We start from the raw sequence: 13,458 nt of genomic DNA, 5'->3' as shown, positions 1-13,458 counted from the left end.
CACACAGGAATGTCGGCAAAATGTCAGGAGTATGTGAAAGAAAGACAATACATATAGAAAACTTGACATTTAAAAACAATGTTTTCATTATCTGGAGCTACAGTATTACCAGACCAGCTATGGCTGTAGCCTGGGTAGCCAAAGCTGTGGAAGAATGGACAAGATCTCTGGAAGATACTATGCATGATGCAACCAGAGAACAACAATCTCCTCTTGGTCAAATGCGAGAAGCAGCTGTTTATATGGGGGAAGCGGTTATTGACGCTGGTATTTTGGCTTCTATTGTCTCGGCAAACTCATTTGCAGTCCGAAGATCCCTTTGACTAAAGACCTGGAAGGCGGATGCAGGCTCCAAGAAGGCTCTTGAATCCTTTCCTTTTGCCGGGAAGGTACTGTTTGGACCAGAGCTGGATCACATAATGACTTCCTTGGCAATACCGAAGTCTGCTGAATTGCCATCCATGGCTACCTCTAAATTTAGGCAGTCGTCATCTCGCTCCTTTCGCCCACAGGGTGGAGCAAAGAAACAGTCTTCCTCCAGAGTCATTCCTACAGGACACCACAGGCCAAGAAATCTTGGTCAACCAAGCGTCCTGCTTCCAGGCCAGACGGTAAGCCTACTGTCTGATGGGGCGGGCCTCCCCCTGGAGGATATCGGGTTTGGAGGCCGACTTTTACAGTTCGCCTAGGCCTGGCATCAGACTAATACGATGCCTGGGTTCGAGAGCTGGTCTGTCATGGCTATGCCATCACATTCCTGAGGCATCCCCCTCAGAGGTTTGATGGTAAAACCCTGCCTTTGGACCCGGACAGAGCTTCGGCATACCAGGAGTCTATTGGGGTCCTCCTAAAGTCAGGAGTCATAGTCCCCGTCCCTGTGATGCAACAAGGAACGGGTTATTATTCAAATTTATTTTTGATTCAAAACCCAAATGGGTCACATCACCCTATCCTGAATCTGAAATCTCTAAACAGATTAATCAAGGTGCACAAATTCCGTATGGAAACCCTACGGTCAATTATGCTGGCGATGGAACCTGGAGATTTCATGGTATCCCTGGACATACAAGATGCATATCTGCATGTTCCGATTGCACAATCCCACCAAGGCTTTCTGAGATTGGCGGTAGATCAGCAACATTACCAATTTCAGGCTCTGCCTTTAGGTCTAGCCACAGCCCCTCGGGTATTTACCAAGATAATGGCAGTCATGATGGGTCGTCTTAGACGACAGGGTGTCAGGATACTGCCATATCTGGATGATCTTTTGATATTAGCACAATCTCAGGAGATGTTACAATGTCATCTGCAGGTGACTATTGTCTGCTTAAAAGAGCACGGCTGGGTAATCAATTGGAAAAAGTCGTCTTTCTCCAATTCAGCACATGCTGCACTTGGGGACGTTGCTGGACTCTTTGGGACAGAGGATTCTTCTACCAGAAGACAAGATTGTGGCACTACAGTCTCGTGTGCGCCGTCTTCTCTGCATGCAAACAGTGTCGGTACACTTGGCAATGCATGTGCTGGGCTCCATGGTATCCACATTTGACATGGTGACCTATGCCCAGTTCCTCTCCAGGTCCTTGCAACAATGGATCCTGGCTTATTGGGATGGTCAGTATCATCGGATAAAGTCTCAGATGATTCCCATCTCGCCAGAGGTTCGGCTCTTCCTCGCCTGGTGGCTGGAGACGACTCATTTAAACAGGGGTCATCCGTTATGGGTACCAGATTGGGTACTTCTCACCATGGACGCAAGTCTGCGAGGATGGGGAGCGGTGACAGGTCACCACACTTTCCAGGGAAGGTGAACTTTTCAGGAAAGTCACCTACCAATAAATATCTTGGAGTTGTGTGCAGTGCTCAGAGCGCTCATACTGGCACAGGACCTCCTACAGGGCAGGCCTGTCCAGGTTCAGTCCGAGAACGCGACAGCAGTGGCCTACATTAATCATCAACAAGGCACACGAAGTCTGGCTGCCATGAAGGAAGTGGCAGAAATTCTGCTGTGGGCAGAAGGCCATCTTCCAGCAATCTCTGCAATATTCATCCCAGGGGTTCTCAACTGGGAAACTGACTTCCTAAGTCGCCAGGACAATAACGCCGGAGAATGGGCACTTCATTCTGACGTCTTTCAACTCCTGGTGGACAGGTGGGGAATGCCGGACGTAGACCTCACGGTGTCACATAACAACCTCAAAATCCCCAGTTAACTGTCCAGAACAAGGGACCCCTCTGCTGCATTCGTGGTGGTGAGGTGGGACTGCAGGTTGGGATACCTGTTTCCTCCAATCTCCCACCTCCCAAGAGTTGTCAGAAAGTTCAAGCAAGAAGGCCCAGGAGGCATTGGTTCTCCGATCTGACACGTCTATCCATATACAGTCCACTGCCTCTATGGCCGGATCTGCTAATGCAGGGTCCCTGCCTATATCAGGATTTACCTTGACTGCCTTTGCTGGCATGGCTCTTGAGTCTTCCGTCTTAAAGACCAAGGATTTTACTGCCTCTGTGATCCAGACGATGCTGAAGGCAAGGAAACCTGCTTCCACCCGCATCTATCACAGAATTTGGTATTCAAATTTTCTTTGGTGCTTTTACAGAAAATATGATCTGAAGATTTTCAAGGTCTCAAGAGTACTTGCTTTTATTCAGGCTTGATTAGACTTGGGTCTTCACCTGGCAACCTTGAGAGTCCAGGTTTCTGCACTTTCAGTTTGGTTCCAGTGCAGAATTGCCCCTCTGCCGGATGTTAGAACATAGGGGTTCTTCGGCTGCAACCTCCATTTCTCCCTCCAGCACCGTGGGATTTATCCTTAGTTCCCGGTGCACTGCAATCTCCTTCCTTGTGATGACTGACAGAGAAATCACTTTTTCTACTAGCTATTTTTTCAGCTCGCAGAGTTTCTGACTTGGTAGCACTGTCATGTCGTTCTCCATATTTGATTTTTCATCAAAATAGAGCTGTCCTAAGGCGGGTTACCTTCCAAAGGTGGTTTCCCGTTTTCATATAAATGAGGAAATAGTCCCGGCCTTTCAGTCTTCAGACCTGTCTGCAGGTGAAGCTTCCCTGGATGTGGTTCGAGCCCTTCGTATCTATGTGGATCGTAACAACTCTATCAGGAAATCAGATTCGCTCTTTATGTTATATGGATTTGATAAACAAGGCTGGCCAGCAAACAAACTTTGGCTCGCTGGCTGCGTATGACTATTTCTCAAGTCTATACACAGGCTGGTCTCCCTGTTCCTAACAAGGTGACAGCACATTCCACTCGGTCTGTGGGACCATCATGGGCAGTTAGACATGGCGCCTCGGCTGAACGGCTGTGCAAGGCAGCCACTTGATCTTCTGTCCATACTTTTATCAAATTCTGTGCATTTGATACTTTTGCTCCCAGGATGCTTCCTTTGGGCGGAAGATTCTCCGCTGTACGCAGGAGCATTCTCACCCTTAAGGGAACTGCTTTAGGACATCCCCAAGGTAGATCCTGTGGACCCTGAAGAAGAAAATAAGAGTTATGGTATAACATACCTTTGTTAACTCTTTCTTCGAGGTCCACAGGGCACCCACCCTAACGCACCTGGCCTCATTTGGGATCTATTCTTTGGCCTTTTTGTATCACTGATTACCTCTTCGTATGTTGAGTGTTTCTTGTGTAAGTTGTACTTCCTTCTCCGCTTTCCGTCTCTTGCCGTTAGGCTTATTTACAAACTGAATGCCTGTGGCTGAGGGTGGGGTATATAGGGAGGACGACCAGTGTATGCTGGAAGCTGTAGCTGTTTGGTGTATTGGATCGCTCAACTACATACCCCCAAGGTAGATCCTGTGGACCCTATGGACCTCGAAGAAAAAGAGTTAATATAAACAAAGTGATTGGGAAACAGGAAAAACACAGCTGCACAAGAGTAATAAATACCGTATATTATCTCCAGAATAGGGATGAAGGAAATCAGGGGGTGCTCCCTGAAGTATATTTAATGATATACAAAAAGATAAAGACAAAAAGGACTCCTTGTATGAGGCACACTCCTGATAATATAGAAAAAAGACAAAATAAAAAAGAGAGAATCCAATGTATAGAAAAGGAATTACATTAAAATATAAACTTTATTAATTCAATTCTAAAACCTAACACAGACCAATGGACAATAGTCAATCAGCAACCAATCAATCCTGAGACAATATTAAACCAACCAATCAATACTGAGACAGTATTAAACAGTATTAAACCTTTAATACTTTAAATCTTATATACATGTATCAAAACCAGTCCATATCATAATATTCCCTGAGCCAATATTCTAGCTACAGCGGCTGGTTAATGACACATGAATTTTAGGCATACATAATAATGAGTAAATAACATTCAATTGTTCGTAGAGGTATGCATCCTCTTATACCTTGGCGAAAATATGACAAAACAAATAAGACAATACAGTGTAGACACAACACATATTTAAAAAGCTGTACACCAAACCCATATATCACCTTATATTAATTCAATGGTATCAGATAATAAGAGGTGTCCCTCTATTTGGAAAGTATGGAGAATATATAGTAATATCTATATAGATGTGAAAGGTAAAGTATGTGTACTTATAGGTCAGATTCTGCTGTTCCACGTCATATTAATATAGAGGACGTGGAATGAGTTTCACTGGCACCTGACACACGTGGAAACAGTGCAGCCTGCTTCTACTGTTAGTGTCAAAATTACTGTGAGAAACCTGTTGCTCCAAGCAGCGCAGGAACTCACAGCATAGACATCTAATGAGAAAGCAGGGAAAAAGATTAAAGAACAGTACCTGACAAAAATATTCTCCAAATGGGTGTATGGTGATGGGGTCCTCAGTGCGCACTGGGATCCCCCAGCTGACAAGCCGACGCGCATTTCGCCGGAAGCGGGCTTTCTCAAGGAAGCTGTCTCAGTGTAAATAGACAGCCGAGTGTTATAGTCCCGGTTGTTACATGATTGGTCTAATTCGCTAGACGAACAGTCAATAATAGCCAACCAGAGTGGCACTAGAATAGAAGGCGGGCTTTCTCAAGGAAGCTGTTTCAGTGTAAATAAACAGACGAGTGTTAAAATCCCGGTTGTTTCATGATTAGTCTAATTCGCTAGATGGACAGTCAATAACAGCCAACCAGAGTTGCACTAGAATAGAAGGCGGGATTAAGTGCCGTCATTGTGTTAGTATAGTAAAATCTATCCACATCACTAATTACCACATATCGACTGGTTAATAGAGTGTCATAGCCAGGGGGCGGGTACACTAAAACAAAACAAAAACAAATCCCCACAACATGTGCAGCCATCGGTCATGTAATTAAGAGAAAAAGGTATCAGTCAAATGGTTGAATTTTCTTTCAACCAATGCATCTCCTCCCGCTTATCTCCCATATCACATATGTCTCATACCATCTCCAAAATTCATTACAATGTCTATTCCCTATATAGTGTATAACTATTAATCTACACTCCAATATACTCTAATAATTATGGATACAGGGTATCATATGATAAAAAAGGAGAATATACTGATAAATAAGTAATACATGTGAAAACATAGAACAGTACTATACTGTCAATTATTAATTAATAAATACAAAAATATATGAATAAATATGTTAATAATTAAATAAATCATTATATAGACATATCATTAAATAGAAGTACATTTAAATACAGAGGACATGGTTAGTGTTATAAAAATTTTTTTATAATAATAAAACACCCATAATAACAATGTACATATATTAAAATATTTATGAAAAATTAATTCGCATAAATACCGTAAGAGTTAATTAATTAATAAATAATATAAAGTGCCACCGTGATAACTCACCTAAAAGTATATATTATCAAATAACCATATACTCAATGGGGACATTTGCAAAATTCCAAATAATCAATGATGACAATAATAAATATTACAGATATAAAGTGATCGATTATAGTGCATTGATGCAGTGAAATGGAATATATATACACATGTACACACATACACATGCCTTTACATATACATGCACATGCATACGCATACATATGCGAGTGTACACACAAAATCACATATACATATATATGCACCCATATAAGTGCCAACTAAGTGATATTTAAAAATGGCAAATAATTAAGATCATAGTTCAGTATGTGAGAGCTATAATACTGGAATATATTGATGCTAGACCTGATCTTCAACAATGTTTGGGCTCCAAAGTCCAAATAAGTTGGCGAAGAGCTAGAAATTTAAGGGACATATGTGTCCGCAGCCACTTCAATATGGAACCCTTAAAAAAGCCAAAAATAACAGGGTCGTTTGCATGTGGACATTGTAAAGCTTGCCCCAATATGATGAACAATAAAAAGGAGATAGTGGACAGATTTGGTAGAAAACACTTTTTTCAACATTACATCAACTGTAATACGGCAGCTGTAATATACTGCCTTGAGTGTTCATGTAAAAAAGATATGTCGGCATGACGACCAGACCACTAAAACAGCGTATTTTAGAACATATTGGGAACATAAAGAAATGTGGCCAGGGATTCACAGAGAATGAAAAAGATGACAACAGTAGCTAGGCATTTTTCTTCTTGTCATCATGGATCCTGGAAAGACCTAAAAGCTTTTGGTTTGGAAAAAATTTCTATTGGTCCCAGACAAGGGGATCTAACCAAAGAACTTTTGAAAAAGGAATGTGAGTGGACTTTTAGACTGGATACAGTCAGTCCACGGGGGATGAATGAAATGATGAATTATAGTCCCTTTTTGAATACTTAAATTTATCCATTCTATTAAATCGAATCTCTTAATTACCGCATATTGCAATATGTCATTATTCATCAATTTATTCATAATATTATCTAGCTGTATCCAGGAGGATGTATGTTAAATAGTCACTAGGGGGGATATTTTATAAGAAAATATTGTTTTGTATGGATATTATATATTGTTTCAAAAAATATTACATCACAATATATCTTTTTCACTGTATTTTATTATTTGAGCTTACACATTTATTCTATGTTTATTGAATTGCTCACATTTTTGCATCACATTATTATTCACTTTGATTTTTCACTTTCACATTTTTATTATAGCTCTCACATACTGAACTATGATCTTAATTATTTGCCATTTTTAAATATTAGTTGGCACTTACATGGGTGCATATATATATATATATATATATATATATATATATGTGATTTTGTGTGTACACTCGCATATGTATGCATGTATATGTACATGTATGTGTGTACATGTGTATATATATTCCATTTCACTGTATCAATGCACTATAATCGATCACTTTATATCTGTAATATTTATTATTATTATCATCATTGATTATTTGGAATTTTGCAAATGTCCCCATTGAGTATATGGTTATTTGGTTATTTTATAATATATACTTTTAGGTGAGTTATCAAGGTATAAGAGAATGCATACCTCTATGAACAATTGAATGTTATTTACTCATTATTATGTATGCCTAAAATTCATGTGTCATTAACCAGCCGCTGTAGCTAGAATATTGGCTCTGGGAATATTATGATATGGACTGGTTTTGATCCATGTATATAAGATTTAAAGTATTAAAGGTTTAATACTGTCTCAGTATTGATTGGTTGGTTTAATATTGTCTCAGGATTGATTGGTTGCTGATTGACTATTGTCCATTGGTCTGTGTTAGGTTTTAGAATTGAATTAATAAAGGTTATATTTTAATGTAATTCCTTTTCTATACATTGGATTCTCTCTTTTTTCTTTTGTGTTTTTTCTATATTATCAGGAGTGTGCCTCATACAAGGAGTCCTTTTTGTCTTTATCTTTTTGTATAGAAAAAGAGTTAACAAAGGTTCAAGGAATATTAATTAGAATTTACAATATGATATTTGAATTTTAAATTCTGCTTCTAATACACATGTAAATACTATAATGAGATTTCCATACTTTAGGTAATTAAAACATTTGGCAAATTACAGTAGTTGCTTTAAAGCACAACCGTTTCTGAAACCTAGCTCTAACATATTCAACATATTCTAGGAACAGAAAAAATATGAGAATGAAGAGAATATTAACAAAGCTGCTTGGAAAAAGACTATCTTGAATAATCAACAAAAGTAAGAAACATTATTTTAGACATTTTATAGATGTTATTTTATATCTTTAAAAAAAATTTCGTTTCTGTGTTATAGATGTAAGAGAATCATTCTTCATTTTCTCAATAGCCATGTATTAAATTGGGCATTATGGTTTTAGAGGAGTCATCTTTTTTTAAGACTGCAAATCTGGCATACAAAGTATTAACTTTACAGTTATTTCTCTAAACTCTCCATTGCCAGATGCCAGTTACACCTAAGAATAACCCAAATGTAATAGAACACCATAAATACATACTTAAAGTAAGAATAAATGAAGATACAACAGCAATAAGTCTTGGGGGCACACCTGCAAGATGGCCACTGTACAGCCATTCTTTCCTGCCAAATAAAGCTGATGATAACAAAACACAAAATTGGGGTGAGGGGAATCAGCAATTTCATTGTGGAACCCAAAAGAAACTTCCACAAACCCCCTCCCATAGCACACCCTCTATATTGCCTTGCAGCTAGAGAAGAAACTTTAATCCCTTGAAGTTACACTGCACTGTCCTATGGTGTTTAAAATCCATCCGTTCCATGGAGGTCCATCTGTTGTTCTTGTATGTGTCTGGTTTTGGCTGTTGATATTGGGGTATTGGTGGGAATTAGTAAATAAATTCCCTTATGAGGAAGATGAAACATTAAACCATTTTGATACCGTCTGTTATGTCTCTTTTTAATGTTTTGGCAGACTTTTTCAGCGTCTGGAATCAAAATTAAAGGATATTTCCAAAATTGCTGGTGATGTAACACAAAGTGTGTCTTTGTCTCAGGGAATGGAAAGAAAGAATATTATACAACACATTCGCAGTATGTACAAAGTAGATTTAAGTGCAAGCCGACATTGGCAAGAACTTGTTCAGCAACTGACTCATGACAGGTTCGTCCTTATTATTACTTACATTATGTAGTGATTTTGCATAATTTTATGGTTGCCAAAAGACCCTGTGAAGAGTTTCTTCTATCAGTATGTTCAGTCACTGACTAACAGCTGCTAAGTTTTCTGTCTACACGGCAGTCCTGCTGTGCAGGTTCAGTGTTTGTCAAGAATCAGTGTTTTAGCCTGTGGGATGATAACCGCACCCCGGTCTTAATAGAGAGTAATTGCTTTAAAAAAGGAGGATGGAGTTTGCAGTGTGAGAATGACCAGGCTAATGACATTGGGAGGAGTTATGTAGCGGATAATAAATACGGACATATTATATCTGGCAAAAGTCAGAGTCTATATGGAGCTCCAGTTTTTGGCTTGCACTTGATTCTAATTATCCTTTGATTCTTCTCCTCCGTAAAGATGGTTAAATTTGTGACCACATTGTTTATCATTTTATTGTAGGGTAAGGTGCTTAAGAAAGATAGGAAAGTACCACTATCTGGTAGGGTCTCTTATACCACCTTTACACCAAAATCCCGGGTCCGACCCTGGAATTTGAACACTGGTAAATCCTGGGTCGAACTCGGCTTCAGACCCCATTTACACTGCAACTCGACCCGGGTTATTCCCAGGTTTGCCCCGTTTACACTGAACCCGGGTAATCCCTGCTTTTCCCTATAGATGTAATTAAAAAAGGTCTTTTTTTTTAAAGGGCTGACAAAGATGAGGTCACAAAAGGCAACAAAAGAGAGGGGTGGGGACTGCTTACAGCATTGCAGCAATGATGGCAAACGGAGCACATGTGGGTATTCCCGATTTCGTCACTGTTTTCAGCTTTCTGCTGATTTCAGCAACAGAGAATTGGATGCAGCTTCTTATGATGTGGCATCTTGTGCAGGATTCGCGGAGGAGAGCGCAATTCTTCGCCGAGAGGGCCAGATTTCGACGTCAATATTTGCGCAGGAGGAGAGCACTGATATCAGCCAACATCACCACCTTGATGATTGACCACGATGAGAAATAGAAGAATGTGGGCCAGAGACCGCCGCCATGGAGATGCTTTCATGCTGACTGTAGAAGCTTTCCAAGTGGAGCAGTGGCTGGAACACTTTCGGATGTCGCATGCCACCTTTTATTATATATTGGAATTACTGGCACCAGCACTGATGATGCAGACCACTAACTACCGAAAGCCCATCACCCCAATCAGGAGATTAGCCATTGCACTCTGGTGGTATGCTACCCCCGGAGAGTACCGCACACTCTCCTGTCTATTTGGTGTTGGGATTGGCACAGTCTGCAAGATCATTTACCAGGTGATGCAGGCATTAGTGGATACCCTGTACCAGCGCTTTATCTCCTTGCCAGAAGGACAGCGCCTAGATGAAACCAAGGCTTCCTCAGGCGTGGGTATCCGCAGTGTGCTGGTGCCATAGACTGGACCCACATTCCCATCATCGCCCCCCATGAAAACCTTGTGGATTATTGTAATTGGAAAGGGTGGCATTCTATTATTCTTCAAGCTGTTGTGGACCATCGATACTGGTAAGTACATTTGTACTAATTCTTTCATATCTACTTTTATTTTATGTTTTTTGTTGGTAGAATACTAATTTGTTTTTGTTTTTTACAGATGTTTTCATCGGGTGGCCTTGACGGGGACGTGATGCCAGAGTCCTAGCCAACTCTGACTTGTACAATATTGCAGAGGAAAAGCGGGGTGGATGGCTTTTCCCTAGAGAGGTAAGAATATATGGTCCTTTTTCTCTTTATGTCCACTATACTTATGTGCTTTAGCAAAATGTGTGAAATGGTGCGGAATGCATGATATTCCAAAGTATTTGCCAACACATATATTGTGCAGTAAAATACATGACATTTTTGTAACCTACATGACCACCATGTGAATACACCTATGCCACTTCTCATTATAGTGACCATATTTTTTTTCACAGAAATCGGTGGCCGTAGATGGGGTGGAGGTCCCGGTCCACATCATGGGCGATGCGGCATATCCTTTGACGCATTGGCTAATGAAGGGTTATACCCAACATGTACAGTTGTCCCTGGAAAAGGTCACTTACACTCACACCCTTAGTTCTGCCCGGATGGCTGTGAAAAATGCTTTTGGACGTTTAAAAGGACGTTGGCGCTGTCTCATGAAGAGGAATTATGTGGACCTAAAAATCATGCCCCATGTAGTAGCAGCCTGCTGCATACTTCATAACATTTGTGAAATTCAAAAGGACCACTTCCTTCCCGAATGGAATGTGCAGGACACTGAGGTGGGGGGCATTACAAGTGATGCAGTAAGCTACGTGGGGGAGCAATGAGGACAGCGCCGAGCTCATCCGGGTCACCATTGCAACAAACCTTCCCTTATTGTTTTAAAATAAAAAGCAAAATTTCATATTCCATTCAAGTTTTTGGTTTATTTGGTTGTAAAGTTGTGGGTTTTTTTACTTTAACCATGTGCATATATTGTGTTTTTTAATAGAAGTTTTAACACAATATCAGAATGTTGCAAAAGTATAAAAACAGTATAAAACAGCTGTCAAGCATCGTATGGGCAGTATAAAAGAAAAGTGCCCTATAGATCTCTGCAGTCAAAACAATACACTATAAAAGTTATAAAAAAATTAAAAGTGCCTTCACACAGTAAACATTATAATTTTAGCCACACAATAACAAATGACATCATCTGCCAGCGCCCCAGAAGCTCCAATCAACAAATAGCGGAATGTAGTCGGGTCAAATAATCCGGGTAGCACCCGTTCACACTGCCGCATGACCCGGGAACAGCCCGTTTTCAACCCTGCTCTCAACCCGAGTAAGATTGCCGGGTAAATCGTGCCGGGTTAATTTTCAGGGAGCCGTTCACACAGAGCCTCGACCCGGCAACAACCCGGGTTATTCGGTTGGTGTAAAAGGGATATTAGTGACAGTTTAATAAGACAATGGTCCCACACATTTTGCCTAAACTTGCTAGGACTTATTCAGAGTCAGTTGCATTTGGAATCGCAAACTGTGATCATCTTTACAACCAGTTCAGAGTTGAATATGCAAATATTGAGCTGTAACTCACTCCTCTTTATTGTGGCTCCACCCATTTGTTTTACCATGCTGAGATGCACTAAAACTGGTTTGTGCATGGAGGCATGTTTTCATGCATGCATTTGTAAAAGAGTAATAACAGTACACAATGCAATAACATTACAGTAAACAGCTGGAGAAAGCAGATAAGTGTCGAAGAGGAATGAAACCTGTAATATGCAATTAGTTACAGGTCAGAAAAGTAGCCGGTGATCCTGCACAATACTTTATATAACACACAAGACTATAATATAGTAATAGGACACAATTGTCCTAGACTATAATACAGTTGGCAGTGCTCCTACCAACTATTGACTGTCTAACATCTGGTGTCTATCTAGACATTGTCCATCTATAGTCTAGAACCCTAGGGATTCTCCCTACTTTACTTTCATCTACTGCTTACTCCCCACTAGGGCATCTAACACTTTGTTGCTTATACTCTGCTGCTTATGTTGGTGTTATGGTCGCTAATGTAGCAATGTATATTATTCATGTCCTGCATTGTATTGTATTGTATTGTACTGTAATACCCCTTTTACACCAAAGTATGCCCGGACCAACACTGTTCACACCGGACCCGGGTCAGCACTGATCGGCTTTCCGGCGCAGGTGAGCAGCATTTCTCCCCCCATGACCCTCTTACCTTACTCCGCAGCAGTCTGGAGGCAGGGAGGGCAGGTGGGGTGTGCGTTGCTATGTTCTGGTCTGCCCGGCAGTAGACACTTGGAGAAGATGTCATCTCCAAGCGCCACTGGAGCCAGCCAATCGGGCAGCATGCGGCGTGACCTGGGTCATTGTGACCTGGATTGCGCCGTTTACATTGCAGGGTGACATGCGAACGACCGTGCTCAACCCTGCAAGCTAGCCGGGTGGGAACCCCGGGTCACTGGCCCCGGGTTGATATGTTTACACAGACTAAAATCCAGGGTTGATGCGCGTTCATGTGTATCAACCTGGGATTTTAAAGTCTGTGTAAAAGGGGGATAAGTTACTTGTCACCTATTTGTTTATGTACTTTGTAAGGCTCTGCGGAACACTTGTGACGCCATATAAAAAAATTATAGTAGTAATAATAATAATACTCATTAGAAAAACATTAGCTGTGGCTAATAAAGAAAGTGATTGCTTTGGGACACTCACTTATATACATGCGTATAGAAAATGTTTTAAAACATATTTTTAATTTCACCTATTGCGAATAATAAAAACTTTTTCATATATGTGCAGGTGTTTCCATCCACAATTGAGTATGAAGCACTATTGGTGTACAACGAGTGTGTATTGCAATGTAAACACATTGTTGTATCAGTTCCCCATATGTGTCCAATCGCATGCAGTCATCATG

At 40.6% G+C, this 13,458-nt stretch overlaps 1 protein-coding gene across 1 annotated transcript in view; it reads left to right on the top strand.

Annotated features, from left to right (window-relative positions):
- LYST (lysosomal trafficking regulator) overlaps positions 1-13,458 on the top strand; it is a 507,705-nt gene that overhangs the window by 307,636 nt on the left and 186,611 nt on the right. Inside the window, exons 32-33 of the mRNA XM_088481579.1 lie at positions 8,049-8,125; positions 8,838-9,026. Of these exons, the coding sequence (XP_088337705.1) occupies positions 8,049-8,125; positions 8,838-9,026 (266 nt within the window). The remainder of the gene's footprint in view (positions 1-8,048; positions 8,126-8,837; positions 9,027-13,458) is intronic.

Source organism: Taudactylus pleione, unplaced genomic scaffold (assembly GCF_031769625.1).
Source record: "Taudactylus pleione unplaced genomic scaffold, aTauple2 ptg000275l, whole genome shotgun sequence".
NCBI classification, from domain to species: Eukaryota; Metazoa; Chordata; class Amphibia; order Anura; family Myobatrachidae; genus Taudactylus; species Taudactylus pleione.
The sequence above is the reverse complement of the archived record's forward strand: the minus strand, read 5'-3'. Positions and strand labels throughout refer to the sequence as shown.